Source organism: Molossus molossus, unplaced genomic scaffold (assembly GCF_014108415.1).
Source record: "Molossus molossus isolate mMolMol1 unplaced genomic scaffold, mMolMol1.p scaffold_m16_p_19, whole genome shotgun sequence".
Lineage (NCBI taxonomy): Eukaryota > Metazoa > Chordata > Mammalia > Chiroptera > Molossidae > Molossus > Molossus molossus.
The window spans coordinates 43,465,635-43,483,417 of NW_023425354.1; the positions used below are offsets into that span (position 1 = coordinate 43,465,635).

The window sequence follows — 17,783 nt, forward strand, 5'->3', positions numbered from 1 at the left end:
ATACTTTCTAGGTCCTTCCATGTCATCTTAAAGGATAAGAGATCTTTCTTTCTTACAGCTGCATAGTACTCCATTGTGTATCTGATTTACTGACTTTTTTAGAGGGAGAAGGAGATAGAAACATCAATGTGAGTAAGATACATCTGCTGCCGCCTCCTGCACGCCCCCGACTGGGGATCGAGCCTGCAATCCAGGCATGTGCCCTGACCGGGAATCAAACCGGGACCTCTCAGTCCATGGGACTGGGCTCAGTCCACTGAGCCACACCGGCCGCGCCATAGACCCATTTTTAACAGTGATTGAAGCACATCATTTCTGGGAAAACCAATGAAGTCAAGAAAAGCCAAGTGTTCGAGCTTTCCATCAGTTCCTTCTGGAGCTGCTATTTACTGAGCGCTTGTTGGGGACCAGGCCCTGGTGGGGCATTTGTCCATGTTCTCACTTCGTCCTCACTGGAGCCCTGAAAGGGAGGGGTTCCGTTTCCAGGTGAGGGGATTGATGGAGTAACATGCCTCCCGTCACACATCTGGGCAGTAGCAGGTGGCCACTCCCAGACCTGGCTTAGACTGCTGGACTCTACCGCATCCTGTATCTGCCGAACCCAGATCTCGGTAGCTCTTCACTGCCTTCCAGATTCAGCCTGAATTTCTGGCCTTCTCTCAGGCCTCGACCCCAGCCCTTTCCAGTCTGATCTTCAGGGTATTGACCCAGAGGCCTCAGTCCAGCCAGGTTGAACCAGGTGCATCGAATGCATATCATGATTCTCCACCTTCCCACCTGGGTCCACCCAGTCACCTCTGCCTGCAGTGCCCTCTCCATCTCTCTGTCAAATGATCTGTTTGTTCGTCAGGGTCTGCCTGGGATTCGACCTTTTGCAAGGAGCTTTTCTTGATGTGGTGGGTTTAAAATATGTCCATGAAGATTACTATGCTAAGTGAAATAAGCCAGTCAGAGAAAGACAAATACCATATGATCTCACTTATATGTGGAATCTAAGGAACAAAATAAGCTGTCAGACAAAATAGAAGCAGAGGCGTGGATACATGAAACAGATTGACAGCTGTCAGGGCTGTGGGGGGACTGGATGAAAGAAGGTGAAGGGATTAGCCAAAGAACATACACGCATAACCCATGGACACAGAGGACGGTGAGGTGATACCTGAGGAGAGGGGGTGGAGGTGGGCAAAGGAGGGGAAAATGGCAACATCTGTAATAGTTCAGCAACAACAAAGAAAGTTTAAAAAAGTACCCTAAAACAAACAACTAATCCAATTATCCTCTAAATGCTGTTATTATGTTATTCATATTGATAACTTACATCTGTATACTCAAGTCAATAAAATGAAGAAAAAAAAAAGAATTCTTTGATACTTCTCTCCTCAAGAGAAGGAAACGAATTCCCCTTCCCCTGAACGTGGGCTGGTTGTGGGACGTCTAATGAATAGGATAAAGTGCAAGTAAGTGATGGTGTATGATTTCAGAGACTAGGTCATAAAAGGTATCCTCCATGCTTTTTCTCTCGGATGCTTGTTCTATGGGGAGTCAGTCGCCCTGTTTTGAGGACACTCAAGTGGCCTGTGGGAAGGGCCATGTGGTGAGGGACTGAGGCCTCCCGCCAACGGCCATGTGCGTGAGTCATCATGGAAGCAGATGTCTCAGCCCCGTCAAGCCTTCTAGGATGCAGCCCAGCCGACATCCTTATTGCAGCCACCTTAGACACCCTCAGCTGGAGCCACACAGTGGAGTCCCTTCTGAAGTCCTGAGCCACACAGATTGTTTTGAGTCACTAAGTTTCAGAGTCATCTGTTACCCAGCAATAGAGAACTAATACACTTGACCTCCCAGCCAGAGTGCTTTATGCCTCCGGACCACTGTGGCACTGGCCATCTGTAAAATAACCCTGGGCACTTTGTCTCAATGAAGATCAAGTACCCAGAAATGAGGCCCTTGCCTGGTACATCCAGTGGCCAGTCCGTGCTTTGCAGAGGCTTATTGGATTAGGTTAACTGATTAATCAAGACAAGGGCATTGTCTGAGAACACACCTGAAATATTTTTTGATTGCCGGTTTGCATGGATACCAGAGTGAGTGGATTAGGGGGTGATTCAGGAGAGCCTCTCAGTCTATAATACACCAAGCCAAGGTCAGACCTGGACATGAATTGGCCTGAATGCAGGGACTTTCTTCAGGTACCAGAGGCTGTCCTCATGTCCCTGAACACACCCTGTCACGAAGGTGAAGGAAAAGCCTATAGGAGTTGGGGGAAGCAAGAAAAGGGAACGCCATAGCCTCTGTTTATGTGTTGAAGTCTTAAAAAGTGTTGATAAATTGCAAAATAATTTGTAACTGTTGTAGAAAATTTGAAAGGTATTGAAAAGCAAAATGGAAAAATTTATCCTTAACCTGTAAGTCATTTTGGTATGTAGCCATTTCTCTGGATGGGTGATGTGTGTATTCACATGCAGATATCTCTATCTCTATTATCTATTCTCCACCCCCCTCTCTCTCTCTATACACACACACACACACATATAGATCTTTAGATCTATATATTTATATCTGAATACGTTTTTTACATTTAATTGAAAAAAATGGGATCATGCTCTAAACTGTATTTTTTTCACTTTGCCACACATTGTAAACATTTGTGCTAGCAGAATTAGCACAGATCTCTCATAGTATTTACTGTATGAGCAGACTCCCATGCGGTATTTACTCTTTCCCTCACTGGTAGATACTTTGGCTGTTTGTACTTTTTGCCTCTAAACAACGCTGTGACAAATATCCTGGTGTACATATCCTTGTGTAGTTGCTCAAATATTGCTTTAGAGTTCATTCCCTAGAGTGGGGTCATTGGACCAAAATATGTGACCACTTTAAAGACTTTGGGCACACAGTACTAAATTGCCCTTCAGAAAGGTTGTACCAGGTGTGCATGTACCTGTTGTCCCTGTGTCCTTAACTCCATTGTCAACTCTGTTTTGTTTTTTTTTTAATTTATTTTTATTTTTTTATCCTCACCTAAGGATATTTTTCCATTTATGTTCAGATAGAGTGGGAGGGAGGGAGAGAGACAGAGACACATTGATCGGTTGCCTCCCACACAACCCCAACCGGGACTGGGGACCAAACTACAACCAAGGTACATGCCCTTGACTGGAATCAAACTCAAGACGCTTCTGTCCAAAGGTTGATGCTCTAACCACTAAGCAACTCATCCAAGGCTGGGTTTTCATTTTAATCTTGGCCAATCTGATAGATGAAAGATGTTATATTGATTTCTTTAATAACAAGGAAGGTTGGGCATGTTCCTTGTGTTTATTGGTCATCTTATCTTTCTCCTTGAGCAAATTGTTCATGTTCTTTGTACATTTTTTCTGTTCCCCTTACAAAACCAGTACTTCATTATTTTTTATGGCCAAATACTATTCCATTGTATGGATATGCCATAATTGTTTAATCATGAGTTGATGGATGTTTGGGTTTCCACTCTTTGGATATTATGAATATTGCTGCTGTGAACATTGGTGTACAAGTTTGTGTGTAGACATATGTTTTTATTTCTCTTGGAGAATATGCCTAGGAGTGGAATTGCTAGGTCAAATGTTAAATCTTTGTGTAACTTTTTGAGGAACTCCGAACTGTTTTCCATAGTGGCTGTACCATTTTATTTTATTTTATTTTTTTATCCTCACCCGAGGATATTTTTCCATTTTTTGTACAGATAGAGTGGGAAGGAGAGAGAGGAAGGGAGAGAGAGAGAGAAACATCGATGTGAAGGGACACATCGAGTGGCTGCCACCTGCACGACCAACCAGGGCCGGGGACAAACTGCAACCGAAGTACGTGCCCTTAGCGGGAACTGAACCCGGGTCTCTCCGGACCGCAGGCCGACGCTTTAACCGCTGAGCCAAACTGGCCAGGGTGTGGCTGTACCATTTTACATTCCCACCAACAGTACAATTTCTTTATGTTTTTGTCAACACTTGTGATTGTTTTTTTGGTTATAGCCATTCCAGTGGGTGTAAAGTTCTCTCATTGTGATTTTGATTTACATTTCAGTGACTAATGATGTTGAGCATCTTTGCATGTACTTGTTGTCTATTTGTATATCTTCTTGGGAGAAATGTCTATTCAAATCCTTTGCTCCTTTTAACTTTTACTTTTTTGTAAATCCTCACCCAAGGACATTTTCCCACTGATTTTCAGATAGAGTGGAAGGGAGGGAGGAGAAGAGAGAGAGAGAGAGAGAAACATCAATGTGAGAGACACACATCGATTGATTGCCTCCCACACAATCCCAACCAGGGCCAGGGATCAAACCTACAACTCAGGTACATGCCCTTGACTGGGAATCGAACCTTCAACCCTTTAGTCTGTGGGCCTACACTCTAACCACTGAGCAAAACCGGCCAGGGCCTTTTGCTCATTTTTAAATAGAGGTATCCTTTTATTATTGAATTGTAAGAATTCTTTATATATTCTAGATATAAGTCCCTTATCAGATATATGATTTGCAGATATTTTCTTCTATTCTGTGGGTTGTCTTTTCACTTTCTTAATAGTGTTCATTGATGTGCAGACATTTTTAATTTTGGTGAAATCTAATGTATTGTTTTCATTGTTGTTATGCTTTGGGTGTCATATTTAAGAATTCATTGCCAAACCCAAGGTCACAAAGATTTACTCTTGTTTTCTTCAAAGAGCTTTATTGTTTTAGCTCTTATATTTTCACTCCATTTTTGTGTATGGTGTTTGTGGCTATCCTGTTTTCCAAGCACAGTTTATTGAAAGGACCTCATTGAATAGTCTTGACACCGCTGTTAAAAATCAGTTACCATAAATGTATGGATTTATTTCTGGACTCAAAATTCTATTCCATTGATCTATATGTCTATTCTTGTGTCAGTATCACACTATCTTGATTATTTGTGCTTTGTAGTAGGTTTTTAGATTGGGAAGTGGGAGTCCTCCAACTTTGTTCTTTTTCAAGAATGGTTGGCTGTTCTGGGCCCCATGAATTTCCATGCCAACTTTAGGATCAGCTTTTCAATCTCTAGAGAGGGTCTAGTCTAGCTTGGATGGTGACAGAGATTGCATAGACTCTGTAGACCATTTGGAGAGTACCTACTGGCTCTTCTAATTGTGAGAATTCATTTAGAACCTCTTTAATTTTTTTCATCAATGTTTTGTACTTTTCAGAGTATACATTTTACACTTTTGTTGAATTTACACCTATGTGTTTTATTCTCTTTGATGCTATTGTAATTGTCATTGGTTTCTTAATTTTACTTTTGGATTGTTCATTAATAGTGTGGAGGAATACAATTGATTATTATATCATGCAACCTTGCAGAACTCATTTATTATGTTAGTCCTAAAACATTTTTTTTTAAGTGAATTCATTAGGATTTTCTATATGCAAGATCATCTCATCTGTAAATAGAGATAGTTTCACCTCTTCCTTTTCAATTTGGATGCTTTTCATAGAGTTTTCTTGCCTAATTGTTCTGGTGAGAACATCCTGTGCAATGTTAAATTAGAGTGGATGTCCTTGTCTTATTCCTTATCTTATGGACAAAACATCCAGCTTTTCATTATTAAGTATGAGATTAGCTATGGGATTTTTTTTTTTTTTTTGTAGGTGTATTTTATCATGTTGAGGAACTTCCCTTCCATTCCTAGTTCAAGTGTTCCTTCTTTAATCAAGAAAGGGTTTTTGATTTTGTTAAATTCTTTCTCTCTGTCTCTTGAGATGATAATGTGGTTTTTATTTTTTATTCTATTCATGTGGTATGTTACATTAATTGATTTTTGGATGTTAAACCAACCTTGCATTACCGGGATAAATCCCACCTGGTCATGATGTATAATTCTTTTTATATATTGCTGAATTCAGTTTGATAGCATTTTGTTGACAGTTTTTGCATCTCTATTTATAAGCTATATTGGTCTGTAGGTTTCTTTTCTTGTCATGGTTTTGGTTTTTGTGTTAGAGTAATACTAGCCTCATAGAATAAGTTGAGAGGTGTTCCCTCTTCTATTTTTGGAAACGTTTTTGAGGAATTAGTCTTAACTCTTCTTTAAATGGTAGAATTCACAACTGAAACCATCAGGATCTGGGCTTTTGTTTGTGTGTAGTTTTTTGATGACCAACTCAATCTCTTTATTTTTTGTACATCTTTTTAGATTTTCTATTTCTTCCTGAGTCAGTTTTGGTAATTTGTGTATTGCTGGGAGTTGTCCAATTCATTTAAGTTATTTTATTTATTGACACATAGTTATTCATGGTATTTGTATTTGATGCTATGAATGTAGCTACTTTAACCCGTTTCCTATAGATTGATGATTCAGTTGTTTCTATTTTTTACTGTTACAGACAATGCTGCAAAGAACATTATTGTATCTGTCTTTGAGTACAAGTGTAACTGTGTTTATAGTACAGATTCCTAGAGGAGGGATTGCTGGGTAAGAGGTCTGTGTATTTAAAGTGTTGACTGTTTCTACACTCTTGTCTTCTTCCCACTCATCTTTCTAGCCTTATTGATTTGTATACGTTTCTTATGCCTAGTACTCTTGGTCTGTTGGAGGCGAGTTGGTAAGGACAGAACAGAGCAAGTGGGAAGGGTCGGTTTGGGAGCTGGGTGTTTGGTGGCTGCTTCTGGCCAAGGGTACTTGATGTGGGTGCCCCAAGATTGTCCTCAATTCTGTACATTCACACGTGGGGTTTCCAGACCCTGGTACCTGAACTGCAGGTGGGTCACAGACTCTGCCTCTGGCAGGTCAGCTTCGGCCTCAGCGAGGTCATCTGGAGCCTGCAACAGGGCTACGTCTCCCCAGGTAACTCCACAAGGGTCCCTCCCATGGAGGTTTTCTTCTGAGGATCTCAGGGCAGCGGGGCCCTAGGTAGTTCTGGCCACTGGTGCCTGCAGGGGAAGGGAGAGCGTTGGGAGGCCCTACCTCTGCAAGAAGAAGTGACAAGGACATACTTGGGCCTCCTTGTCACTACTCTATTCTTTCCTGTCTATCTGGGGACTGTCTGTTCTGGGCTCATTAACTCATGGCTTGCGAGGGCCCAGATGTGGGCAGCGGTGTTCAGACAAGAAAGTGTGGCTGTCTTCACGGAATGGAGGGACCCCCGTGTGTGTTTTGTTAGGGCGGAGCTTTCAGCCCCTCACCCCCTCATTCCACTTCCCTCTTCTCCTTTTTGTCCTACCTGGAGTTTACATGGCAGCACCAAAGCAGGTGAAAGATTGGGACGTAAGTAGTTGGAGGTTTTTTTTAAGTAACTCATGCAGGCCGCCGGAGGCTGCCGTTCAGTGGCCTCCAGGCTTCGCTTCACAGGCTGCAGGCACCGGCCGCAGGCAGGCGGAGGCGGCAGAGACGGCAGAGACGGCAGAGACGGCAGAGACGGCAGAGACGGCAGAGACGGCAGAGACGGCAGAGACGGCAGAGCCGGGCTCGGGCCCGCAGCTGCCTGGCCGAGCGCCGCTGCTTGGATTGCTTTTCTGTGTGAGAATTCTAAGGGAGACTTCGTATCAGGAGATGGAAGGGCTGTGTTGGCAAAGCGGTTAGAAAACTGCTCGCGGTGGACGTCTTGGCCCCACTGCTGGGCTGAAAACATCCCAGACATGAGCCCTGCTGGAGGCCGCGTCCCAGGGCTGACAGACGTTTTGGGGAACGTGCATTTTCCCAGAGGCCCCACAGGCCTTGACAGAGATGGAGTGGCTGCCCTCCCCGGGACCATTTGCCGGCCCCACGTGGTTTACTTTTTCTCTGGTGGTCTGGGGTGTTCTGGCCTTCCAGAACAAATCAAATTATCCTCTCTCTTGATCCAAATCTGTTTTGTCTCCGGGGAGCCCTGGGCGAAGGAAGCGTTCAGACCGTCGGGGAGGCGGTCTTCTCAGCAGACCTTCTGGCTGACACCCCATCTTTCTGTTCCCTCTTTGTCTTTCAGTCGGCGGAGTTCTTCGAGATGCTGGAGAAGATGCAGGTGAGCATCCCCCCAGTGGGGACGCTGACCCCTGGGGGGGTTGCTGCACTGCCCTCCGGGGACACCACCGGGCGGAACCCACGGGGCCTTTGGAGGGAGGGGCAGAGAAGAGAGAACTCACTGTCCCCATGGCCCGGACAGCCTGAGGCCATTTCCACGTTGGGTGGCACAGTGGATTGTGGACGGCTCCTGCCTGACCAACAGGGAGAAGATAAAAATAGAAGCCTCAACAGATCAGATGGGATGCCATCAACCCCACGGGTGTGGGGAAGGCTTGAGAGATGTCCCCCGAATGGGTTGGACAGAACGCCTGGAAAAGAAAACTCCTTCTTAGGGGACTCCTCTTGTGTCTGGAGGGCAGAGTGGCGGCCGAGAAACAGACCTGAGTTCAAATTCTGCACTAACACTGGCTTGCCAAATTCCTTCCCCTTTCTAAGCCTCTCGCGCCTGTGTTTTGTCCACTCACAGCACTGTTCTCCCCTCGCTCTGACACCAAATGTGTGGTTGTTTTCCCCCCACTAGACAGTTCTGCGACACTAGCTGGGTGTCCTACCATTCAGCTCAATGCTGACACTGTCTCCCTGGAGTTAGCGTTAGATCCTGCAGGGTAAGGGCACTGCCCGGCAGGCTACCCCCACTGGCTATAAATTGGAGGTTTCCACTGTCCTCTTCTCTGGTTCCGTTGATTTGCTAGAGTGGCTCACAGAACTCAGGAAAGCAGTTTACTTACCAGATCACCGGTTTATGATAAGGATGTAACTCAGGAACAGCCAGATGGACGAGAGGCACAGGGCAAGGTGTGTGGGAAGGGTTCCAAGCTTCCATGGCCTCTGAATGCACCCCTCTCCCCAAATCTCCACGGGTTCACCAGCCCCAGGAGTTCTCCAAACCCCATCCTTTTGGGTTTTTATGGAGGCTTCATTACTTAGGCATGATTGATTAAATCATTGGCCACTGGTGACTGTCTCAACCTCCAACCCTTTAATGTGATGGTTTCCCTGTCAACCAGCTCGCATCCTTAGGAAAATCCCCAAAGTCACCTCGTTAACATAAACTCATTAACACAAACTTATGAATAACACCCCTTTCATCTTTATGGCGCTGGAACTATTGCAGATCCAAGGACAAAAGGCCAAATCCTAGAACAGAAAACGCTCCCAGATGCTCTCATTGTTCTTATTGCTTAAGAAATTCCAAGGCTTTTAGGAGTTCTGTGCCAGGAATGGGATAAAGACCGAAATATGTATTTCTTATAAGTCACAATATCATGGCCTCTATAAAATAAGAATAAAAATACCCACTTGTATTGTTGCTGGGATGAAATGAGATAATAGGTGTGAGTACTTGGTAGGTACTGCCTAGCAGTCAGTGTCTAGTGTGGATTTGGGGACCTTTGTGATTAGTCATCACCAAAGGGTCAGGGTTCACAGGTAAGACCCGATGCCCCGGGGAATGTGGGGAGAGGTCCAGAAGGTTTAATTGACACAGGTGGAGAGAGTGTGAAGAACATGATGTAAAAGCACATATATTTTAAGCACTTGTCTGGGGTCAGAGATTGACAGCTGTTATCTCATTTCTTTTTTTTTTTTAATCCTCACCTGAGGATATTTTTCTGTTTATCTTCACATAGAGTGGGAGGGAGAGAGAGAGGGAAGGGGAGAGAGGGAGAGTTAGAGAGAAACATCGATGTGATAGCAACACATCAACTGGCTTCCTCCTGCACAACTCCAACCAGGGCTGGGGACGAACCGCAACTGAGGTACGTGCCCTTGACTGGAATCGAACCCTCGACTCTTTGGTCCAGGGGTGACTCTCTACCACTGAGCAAAACTGGTCAGGGCTCGCATTTCTTCTTAATAAGGCCCCCAGGCAGTAGGTATATTATTATTGTTGTTATCATCATCATCATCATCATCATAATCATCATCCCCATTTCACAGGTGAGAATACTGAGGCACAGAGATATAAAATAAAACACTCCAGGGCTCATGGCTAGTAAGTAGCTTCAGAGCCAGAAGGCTTGGTCATTATATCATGCTTTTAACCCTAAGTAGATGCTTCAGGCACAAGGAAGGAGGATTCTATAGGGATGGTCTGCACTAGGAGGAATGCAGGTAGGGTGCCCCCTGCCGTCCTGAGACGCAGGTGGAGCTCCCGGGAGGGCTGCGGCTGTGAGTGAGCCAGCAAGCGGAGTCCTCCCTGGAAAGCCAGGTTCCCCTACGGATGGGGAAGAGGAGGGACTGTTTGAGGGAAAAATATTACTAGTGGTTGTGTCATTATCATGAGCAAGTTATTAAGATCCTCCTCTGTGCCCAGGGGAGTGGGCCCAATGCCTGGCAGTGGGGGAGGGGAGGGGACTGGAGGAGGTTTGTTCTCCTGCCCAGGGGCTGTTCCCAGGCTGGGACGACAAACAAAACAAACTTCTGACCTCACACCCTTCTCCGTCCACCCAGTTTGCTTCCCTGGATAGGGTCTGCGGGGCCACCCAAGTGGAGTTCTCCCGTGTAGGGAGGGGAGCACCTGCCCGGTGGGCGGGGCTCTCCCACACCCACCTGCCCAGTGCTGCAGGTGATTCTGCCCAGAAAGTCCGGAAGCCCGTCCAAATCCGCCCAGTGAGCAGGAACCCTGAGCCCCCAGGGCTCTGGGATTTGGTCACGCACTTGGTGGACAGATGGCCTGGCTTCAAATCCAGGCTTTGCCATTCACTAGCTGTGTGACATGAGGCAAGCAGCCTCCTCCCTGGGCCTCGGTTTCCCCTCTGGTTAAAGGTACCGAGGGCGTCAGAGGAGACGACAGAGGGAGTGTGCTGTGGAAGGTTCTCGCCTCCTGTGCTATACTGTGGTTGGCAGCAGCTGCTTCCGGCCCTCTTCTCCCCCCAGGGGACCTGTTTGTCCTAGTTGTCCCGCCATCTCGCACCCTTGTTGGATTTATTCACAAAACTGGGAACACCGTGTGCTCTCCTCCCACGAAACCCAGTTAAGTCAGAACTTGGCTGCAGGCTAATGGACTGAGCACTGTTCCACGCAGTGTGTCTCCCAGATGCCTCGGGGAGCTCTTTAATCCAGCCGGGTCCCAGTATCTGTGAGAGGGGAGGGCGGGTGCCAGAATCCTCCCTTCACAGATGAAGCTGTGAGGGCTACAGAAGGCTCAACGTTGTCAAGGGCCATTCATAGGACAGTGGCAGAGTGAGGCCCGGGCCCGGGTCTCCTGCCTGCCACCCATGGGTCCTCCCACCAGGGACGTGGTGGAGCAGGTATGGCAGGAGGTCCAGGGTGATGGCTCTGACCCCCACAGACGTGGGTTCCCATTCTGCTCCTCACCTCATCCTCTGAGAGCCTGGGGGAGACACTTCTGCACCGTGAGGCTGATACTGCCTAGCTCGTGAAAGCCTTTACTACACACCAATCACTCCTCCAAGGGCTTAACGCACGATCCACATTTAACCTTCACCACTATGGCAGGTGCCGTTGTCATTCCCGTTTTACAGATGGGAACACTGAGCCACAGAGAGGTTTTGTGACTTGCCCAAGGTCATAAGGTCAGAAGTGATAGAGTTGGGATTTGAACCCTGGTGATCTGGCTGAGTCCCTGCTCTCGACCCCCTGCCCTGCTGTCTCCCCTGGGCTGCTGTGAGGTCTGAGTGTGACAAAGCGTGTGACGCCGAAGGGCCCAGCATGTGGCAGCCTCTGCTGTTATTTTACTAACCCTCAAGGGACTTTTCCGTGTGGTCTCTGTTTTGTGACCCTTGCTTTTCCATGGATCCTCTTTTCCTTGTTTCTGCAGGGGATCAAGCTTGAAGAGCAGAAGCCAGGACCCCAGAAGAACAAGGTGGGCTGGGTGGGTGAAGTGGCAGCCAGGTGGGCCCAGTGAGGGGACCAGGCCAGAAGAAGGCAGGGGAGCGGCCTGCATGCTGGGGTCTGCTGTCTTCCACCATCTGACTAATTTTCACCAACAGCCACTTAAGTGGCTGCACCTTGTTGACCAGAGCATGGTGGGCAGCAAGGTGGGCACTGGTTTCATGGCAGCTTCAGAGTAGGCTGGGGTGGAGGCCTCGGGGGGACCCATGGCTTGCAGCTCAGCCTGGCTCCCCAACACGGCTCCTGTAGGTGAACCACGCGCAGTGTTTGGGGGTGTCAGGCTCCACACTGCAGGCTCCAGCAGGCATCAGCTCTCAGCTTCAGGCTCTGTTTCCAAGGCCCGGGGTGCAGTTATCACTTGGAGGTCAGCCCCTTGCCTGGAGGGGGTGCTGGGTGGGACCAGCACCATCTCCCTGTTGGAGCCTCCTAGGGGACGAGCTAGTGTCAGTAGGGGTGTGAGGTTCAGCGCCGCTGTGTCCTGCGTCTCCCTTCCTCTGTGCATCTTCCGCTGGCCGCTTTGCACTCAGGTTCTGTCAGTTCCGGGAAGAACTCAGGAGAAGCCAGAGCCCAGAGCTGCCTCTAGGCTGTGATCCGTTGAGTGTTCTTCCCGCCGACATGTCCAAAGTTCTGGTGCAGCCTGCCAGGCTGCCAGCACTCCTCCTCCCCCCCTGGGAGCGGGACTGGAAGCTGGGACTAATGGAGCGTTGTCTGTCTGTCTTGCAGGACGACTATATCCCGTACCCCAGCATCGACGAGGTAGGAGCCCCCTGGATCTGTCTCTGGGGCAAGGCTGGGGGAGCTGATGGTGATGGTCCCCTTCCTGCCCAATGGCCGGAGAACCTTGGGATTGGGACTTGAGGGCCTGAGGCCTCTTGCCCTTTGTGACTTCAGCTATTTTAAAATATTTAAATCAGGAGTACCGAAGTTGGAGATATTGCGGGGCTTGGAGGAGGAGTTTATGTTACCGCCTTTGGCCTCATATGTGGGGGTCCCACCGCGGAGTAGTTCAGAGGTGGGGGTACCACCACTCCACCTGCAGACCCAGGGCAGGCTGCGGTGAAGACTCCCCCTTTGCCTCCAGGTTGTGGAGAAGGGAGGCCCATACCCCCTGATCGTCCTGCCCCAGTTTGGGGGCTACTGGATCGAGGACCCGGAGAACGTGGGCACGCCGACCTCCCTGGGCAGCAGCGTCTGTGAGGAGGAGGAGGAGGACGGCCTCAGCCCCAGCACCTTCGGCTACAAGCTTGAGAGCAAGAGTGAGGCCAGGGCCTACCGCAGGCACTTTCTAGGGAAGGTGAGGCCCAGGGGCCCTGGTGAAAACCGCTGCCAGAGGGGCCTGCATGGGGAACCCCGCATCGTCTCTAGGGCCCCCCTCTCCCGGTCTCTGTTCCTTCCTGGTCCCACCCCCTTCCTCGCTGCCTGCTCTGTCCTCCTTGGAGAGGTCTGCCTGGCTCTGCTCCTGGGCAAGGGGGCGGGGTTTGCAGAAGTCTGGAAGGCTCCGTGTGGCGGGTCCTTGTGGGGACCACCCCCAGCAAATGTTCTAGGCGGGCAGTGTTTTTTTTTTGGGGGGGGGTGAAGATTGGAACAAGAAACATGTTCTCACACCTCCGAAGTCTCCGTTTCCATCTAAATAGTACAAATCTCTCAGGTCCTCACTCAAGCAGGTCCCCCGGTACTTACACGGGATGATGTGCTGTGAGCCTCTGATTGCTTAACAGTGACAGTTACATTTCTTTAAATACAGTCAGCCCTCAGACTCGCCAGGTTCCAGAAGTCCCGAGGGCAGATTCCGGAAGTCTCCCGCCTAAGTCAGCTTTGCTGTCTCACAGGGAGGAGACAGACGGATGCCCCTGCCCCTCCCCCCGCCTTGTTAAAATGCAGATTCCAGGGCCTCATCCTAACACAGCAGGTCTGGGGCGGGCTCCCTGAGCCAGGGTGAGACCCACTGTCCAGAGATCTCCCTGCTGCCCTTGGGTGGAGGTGGCAGGCTCCCCCTGGCCTTGTTCCCACAAACAGCCTGCATTGGCAGGGGCTGCTCCCTGGGGGCCAGGCCCTGGACTCTGAGTCTTGCGAAGAACTTGAGCTTCAGCCAAGACGTGTGGGTTTGAATCCTGGATCTCCTGCCCACTAATTGTGTGACCCTGATTGTTGCTTAACCTCCCTGAACGTGTTTTCTCCATCTGTGAAGTGGGTTAGAGGAGATTATGGGTCATAAGTAAGCCCTTAGCCCAGTGCCTGGCGCAGACAGCCTGAGGACTTGGTAGTTGGAACCTGTTACTATGACCCTCTTCCCCTCCTCCCCTCCTCCCCTCCCCCTCACCTGTAGCATCCTTCTCTTCCTCCTTGCTATGGGGCTTCTCACTCCCATTGAAGGAGGTGATTTTGGGAGCCATGCCTGGAAGGTCCCCCTCCTCCCCGCTAACTCCTGATTTCTGTTTCTAGGATCACCTAAACTTTTACTGCACTGGCAGCAGTCTGGGGAACTTGCTCCTGTCCATCAAGTGCGAGGAGGCGGAGGGCATTGAGTACCTTCGGATTATTCTCAGGTGGGGCTGCTTTGCTGTTGGAGGTCACACCCAGAAATACCAGTCTGACCAGTCCTGTCTGGGTGTGCTGGGGGGAACAGACCGGGCTATGTTCGAGTTGCCAGGCAGGGAGACCGGTGTTTATGCCAGCTGACTGTTTGCGGGAGTCAGAGTGGTGTCCTGGTCTCAAGGTCACACGGACCCTGCCCTCACCTGCCTGTCTCTGGCTGTGGGGAACAGGGAAGGAAAAGTAGGGACGGTTCAGTTTGCGGAGACACACCCCATCCTCCTGGGAGAGGCTCTGCCGGTGGGGTGCGTCCAGTTGGGAAGCATAGATCCCAAAGCGTCGGGAATAGGCTGGGTCCCCAGGATGGAGTGATGGCCACAGCAGGGGCGCTGATTAGCAGCTGAGCCAGGGACCTCTCTGGATTGTGACGTCCTCACGGCAGGGATGGAACTGGTTTCTGTTTGGTTCAATTCGCCTGGCTTGTGGAACCTCCTTTGTACCAGGAACTGTGATCGGTGCTTGGGCTGCAATGATGACTGAGCCGTGGTCCCTCTTTAAAGGCGTACGGTCTAGAGGGAGAGGAAGACAGGAGTTTAGTATGTGTCACAGGTGTGATTTTAGTGACCGGCACAGGATGCTATGCGAGCACGGAGTCTGAGTCCTCCTCTCCGTCCTGGTGGGCTGGTGGAGAAGCCACGGCCAGGGCGAAGGCCGAGTGCCGGGGCTCAGCAGGGACCTGTGAACCTGTCAGCTCCCAACCCCAATTTGTTGGATGGAACTGGAAGTCCTTGAAGGCACTTAGAAAAGAACAATAACATTTTTGGGGGGCCCACATTTTGAGATAACTGTGGCAGGGGACAGGGACACACAGCCTTGCTATGGCCTTGCCACGGGAGAGGCGGGCGGTACCAGGAAGTCGTGAGCACCCGTTTGGTCTTGGTTTGCTTTTTAATAAGAAAGGAAGCATTTTAGCAGCAGGCGGGCGGCTGCTGGGGGAGCCAGCCCCCTTTTCAAACGGGGCTTGTCCCTCACCTGACAAAATGGGGGCGGCGGGCACAGTGGGGGCCCCGGGCATGCACCTTCTCTCCCTGTGCTGCCCATTGCCCCCGATTCCTGGGGCCAGGTGGCGGGAAGACCAATAATTAAACACGGGCCAAGGAGACCCCAGAAGCCGAGAGGCGGGCGCTCTCTGTGCAGCCTTGCGGGAGGAGCAGCGGCAGCCGCCGCCAGTGCTGTCAGCTTCTAGAGTCCTGTCAGCGGTGCGAGAGCTGGAGACCTGTCTGCTGGGGAGAAGGGAGAGTGGAAGGCGTGGCAAAGGCCCCGAGGCCCGTTCTGAAATGGACCTCCCTCCTGGAGGGAAACCAAAAAGGAGTTCCAGGAACCCCGTGCACCCACGAGGCCACCCTTGGCCGTTTTCTTGTTTTGTTCTGAGTATCGTCCAGGAATCAAGGGAGAGCATCCGGCCTGTCCGCTGGTGATGCTGCAACAGCCCCAGGGAGATGCGCAGTCACATGGCTGCAGGTGACCAGTGGCCCGAGGAAAGGAGGTGCTGAGTCCAGGGGGCACCCAGGGAAGGGCAGGGAAGGGTGTTGCTGGTGCGGAGCTGTAGGAGGGCCTGGCAGCGAAGGAGGAATCCTCACGGCTGAAAAAAGCAAGAAGAAGGAAGACACCTGGCCGGTTTGGCGCAGCGGTTAGAGCGTCAGCCTGCGGACCAAGGAGTCGCGGGTTCGATTCCGGCCACGGGCACGTACCTCAGTTGGACCAAAGAGTCGTGGGTTCGATTCTGGCCAAGAGCACGTACCTCAGTTGCGGTTCATCCCGGGCCCCTCTGGGGCTGTGCGGGTGGCAGCCACTCGATGTGTCTCTCTTGTAGCAATGTTTTTTTCCTCTGTTCCACTCTGTCTGAAGATAAATATAAAAGTATCCTCGGGTGAGGATTAAAGGAAAAAGAGGGAAGAGGAGGAAGACAAGGAAGATGAAAAGGATGATGAGGAGGAAGATGAAGATGATGAATAAGTTGGTTCTAGTGCAGGTTTTTTTTTTCTTGTCTGTAAAGCATTTAATCCTCCTGTACACAACTTGCTCCTTTTAAAGAAAACTGAAATATAAGGCTGTGTAAAATTTGTTTTTAACTGTACAGTATCTTTTTTAAAAAAATTAATCCTTACCCGAGGATATGTTTTTCATCGATTCTAGAAGGAGGGAGGGAGAGAGAGAGAGATATTGATGTGAGAGAAAAACATCAGTCAGTTGCCTCATGTACACACCCCACTGGGGATCGAACCTGAGACCTGGGAATGTACGAAATAGTTGTTCTGTTAACTGAATACCACTCTGTAATTGCAAAAAGAAGTTGCGGCTGTTCTGTTGGCATGCTGAATGCTTCTAAGTAAATACATTTTTTTTTTTTTTTTTTTTTTTATCCTCACCCAAGGACATTTTTTCCATTTTTTGTACAGATAGAGTGGGAGGGAGAGAGAGGAAGGGAGAGAGAGAGAGAAACATCGATGTGAAGGGACACATCGAGTGGCTGCCACCCGCACGACCAACCAGGGCCGGGGACAAACTGCAACCGAAGTACGTGCCCTTAGCGGGAACCGAACCCGGGTCTCTGCGGACCGCAGGCCGACGCTCTAACCGCTGAGCCAAACTGGCCAGGGCAGTAAATACATTTTTTTAATTAAAAAAAGGAAGCAATTTGTTGAAAAACTGAAGTTCACCTGGCTAAAAATTTGCAAGGCAGGAGAATCTGTTAAATCACTGGAGCAATTTTCTGCGGGAGCAGTACCTGAACCCTCCTGTCCAAATAGGGTTTTGAAGTAGGTGAACCTCTGTATAGAAAATTGCTTCCTTTCTTAATAAAAATCAGACCCAGATTGGATAGGACTTCTGAGGAGGATGACAATTGAACATACGGATCTAACCTCTTTCTAATACTAGATCCTACCAGAAATGCTGCACCAGGACTGAAAACTGGAGAAAGATGCCAGGAACATCACATGCTGACTTTTTTCTTTTGTAATCTATGGGACAGTTAGGACTATCATGTAGGTGAAATTGAACCCCAGTTCCCCTTCCTTAGAAAGCAGTGTAAGGTGGAAATACATGAAATTGGAGATTCTGGGGGAGTCCTGGACTCTGTAGAAGTGGAGGTGAGCCCTGGAACAGACAGGGTCTTTCCACATGGAATCACTTGTGTTGTTTTGAGCCAACAGTATTTGAAATCATTGCCACGAGGAGCCCGAGCAAGCCCACATGTGGCCCTCCCACAGAGAAAGCTGCGGATAGGGTGGCGGAGAGAAGCCACACACCAGCTAGGAAGTTGGACAGGCCCATCGTGTACTTGCAGTGATGGCCAGGCCAAACTGAAAACCAGACCTAGACAACTGGCCCCAGGGCTT

General features: G+C 49.4%; 1 protein-coding gene across 2 annotated transcripts in view; it reads left to right on the forward strand.

The window, feature by feature from the left end:
- Nucleotides 1-17,783, forward strand: part of RAP1GAP2 (RAP1 GTPase activating protein 2) — a 191,076-nt gene that overhangs the window by 120,390 nt on the left and 52,903 nt on the right. Inside the window, exons 4-8 of one of the 2 annotated variants that reach the window (XM_036269199.1) lie at nucleotides 7,958-7,993; nucleotides 11,777-11,821; nucleotides 12,574-12,606; nucleotides 12,932-13,144; nucleotides 14,293-14,396. In XM_036269199.1, coding sequence (XP_036125092.1) covers nucleotides 7,958-7,993; nucleotides 11,777-11,821; nucleotides 12,574-12,606; nucleotides 12,932-13,144; nucleotides 14,293-14,396 — 431 coding nt within the window. The remainder of the gene's footprint in view (nucleotides 1-7,957; nucleotides 7,994-11,776; nucleotides 11,822-12,573; nucleotides 12,607-12,931; nucleotides 13,145-14,292; nucleotides 14,397-17,783) is intronic. The other variant, XM_036269201.1, reaches the window with a different exon arrangement.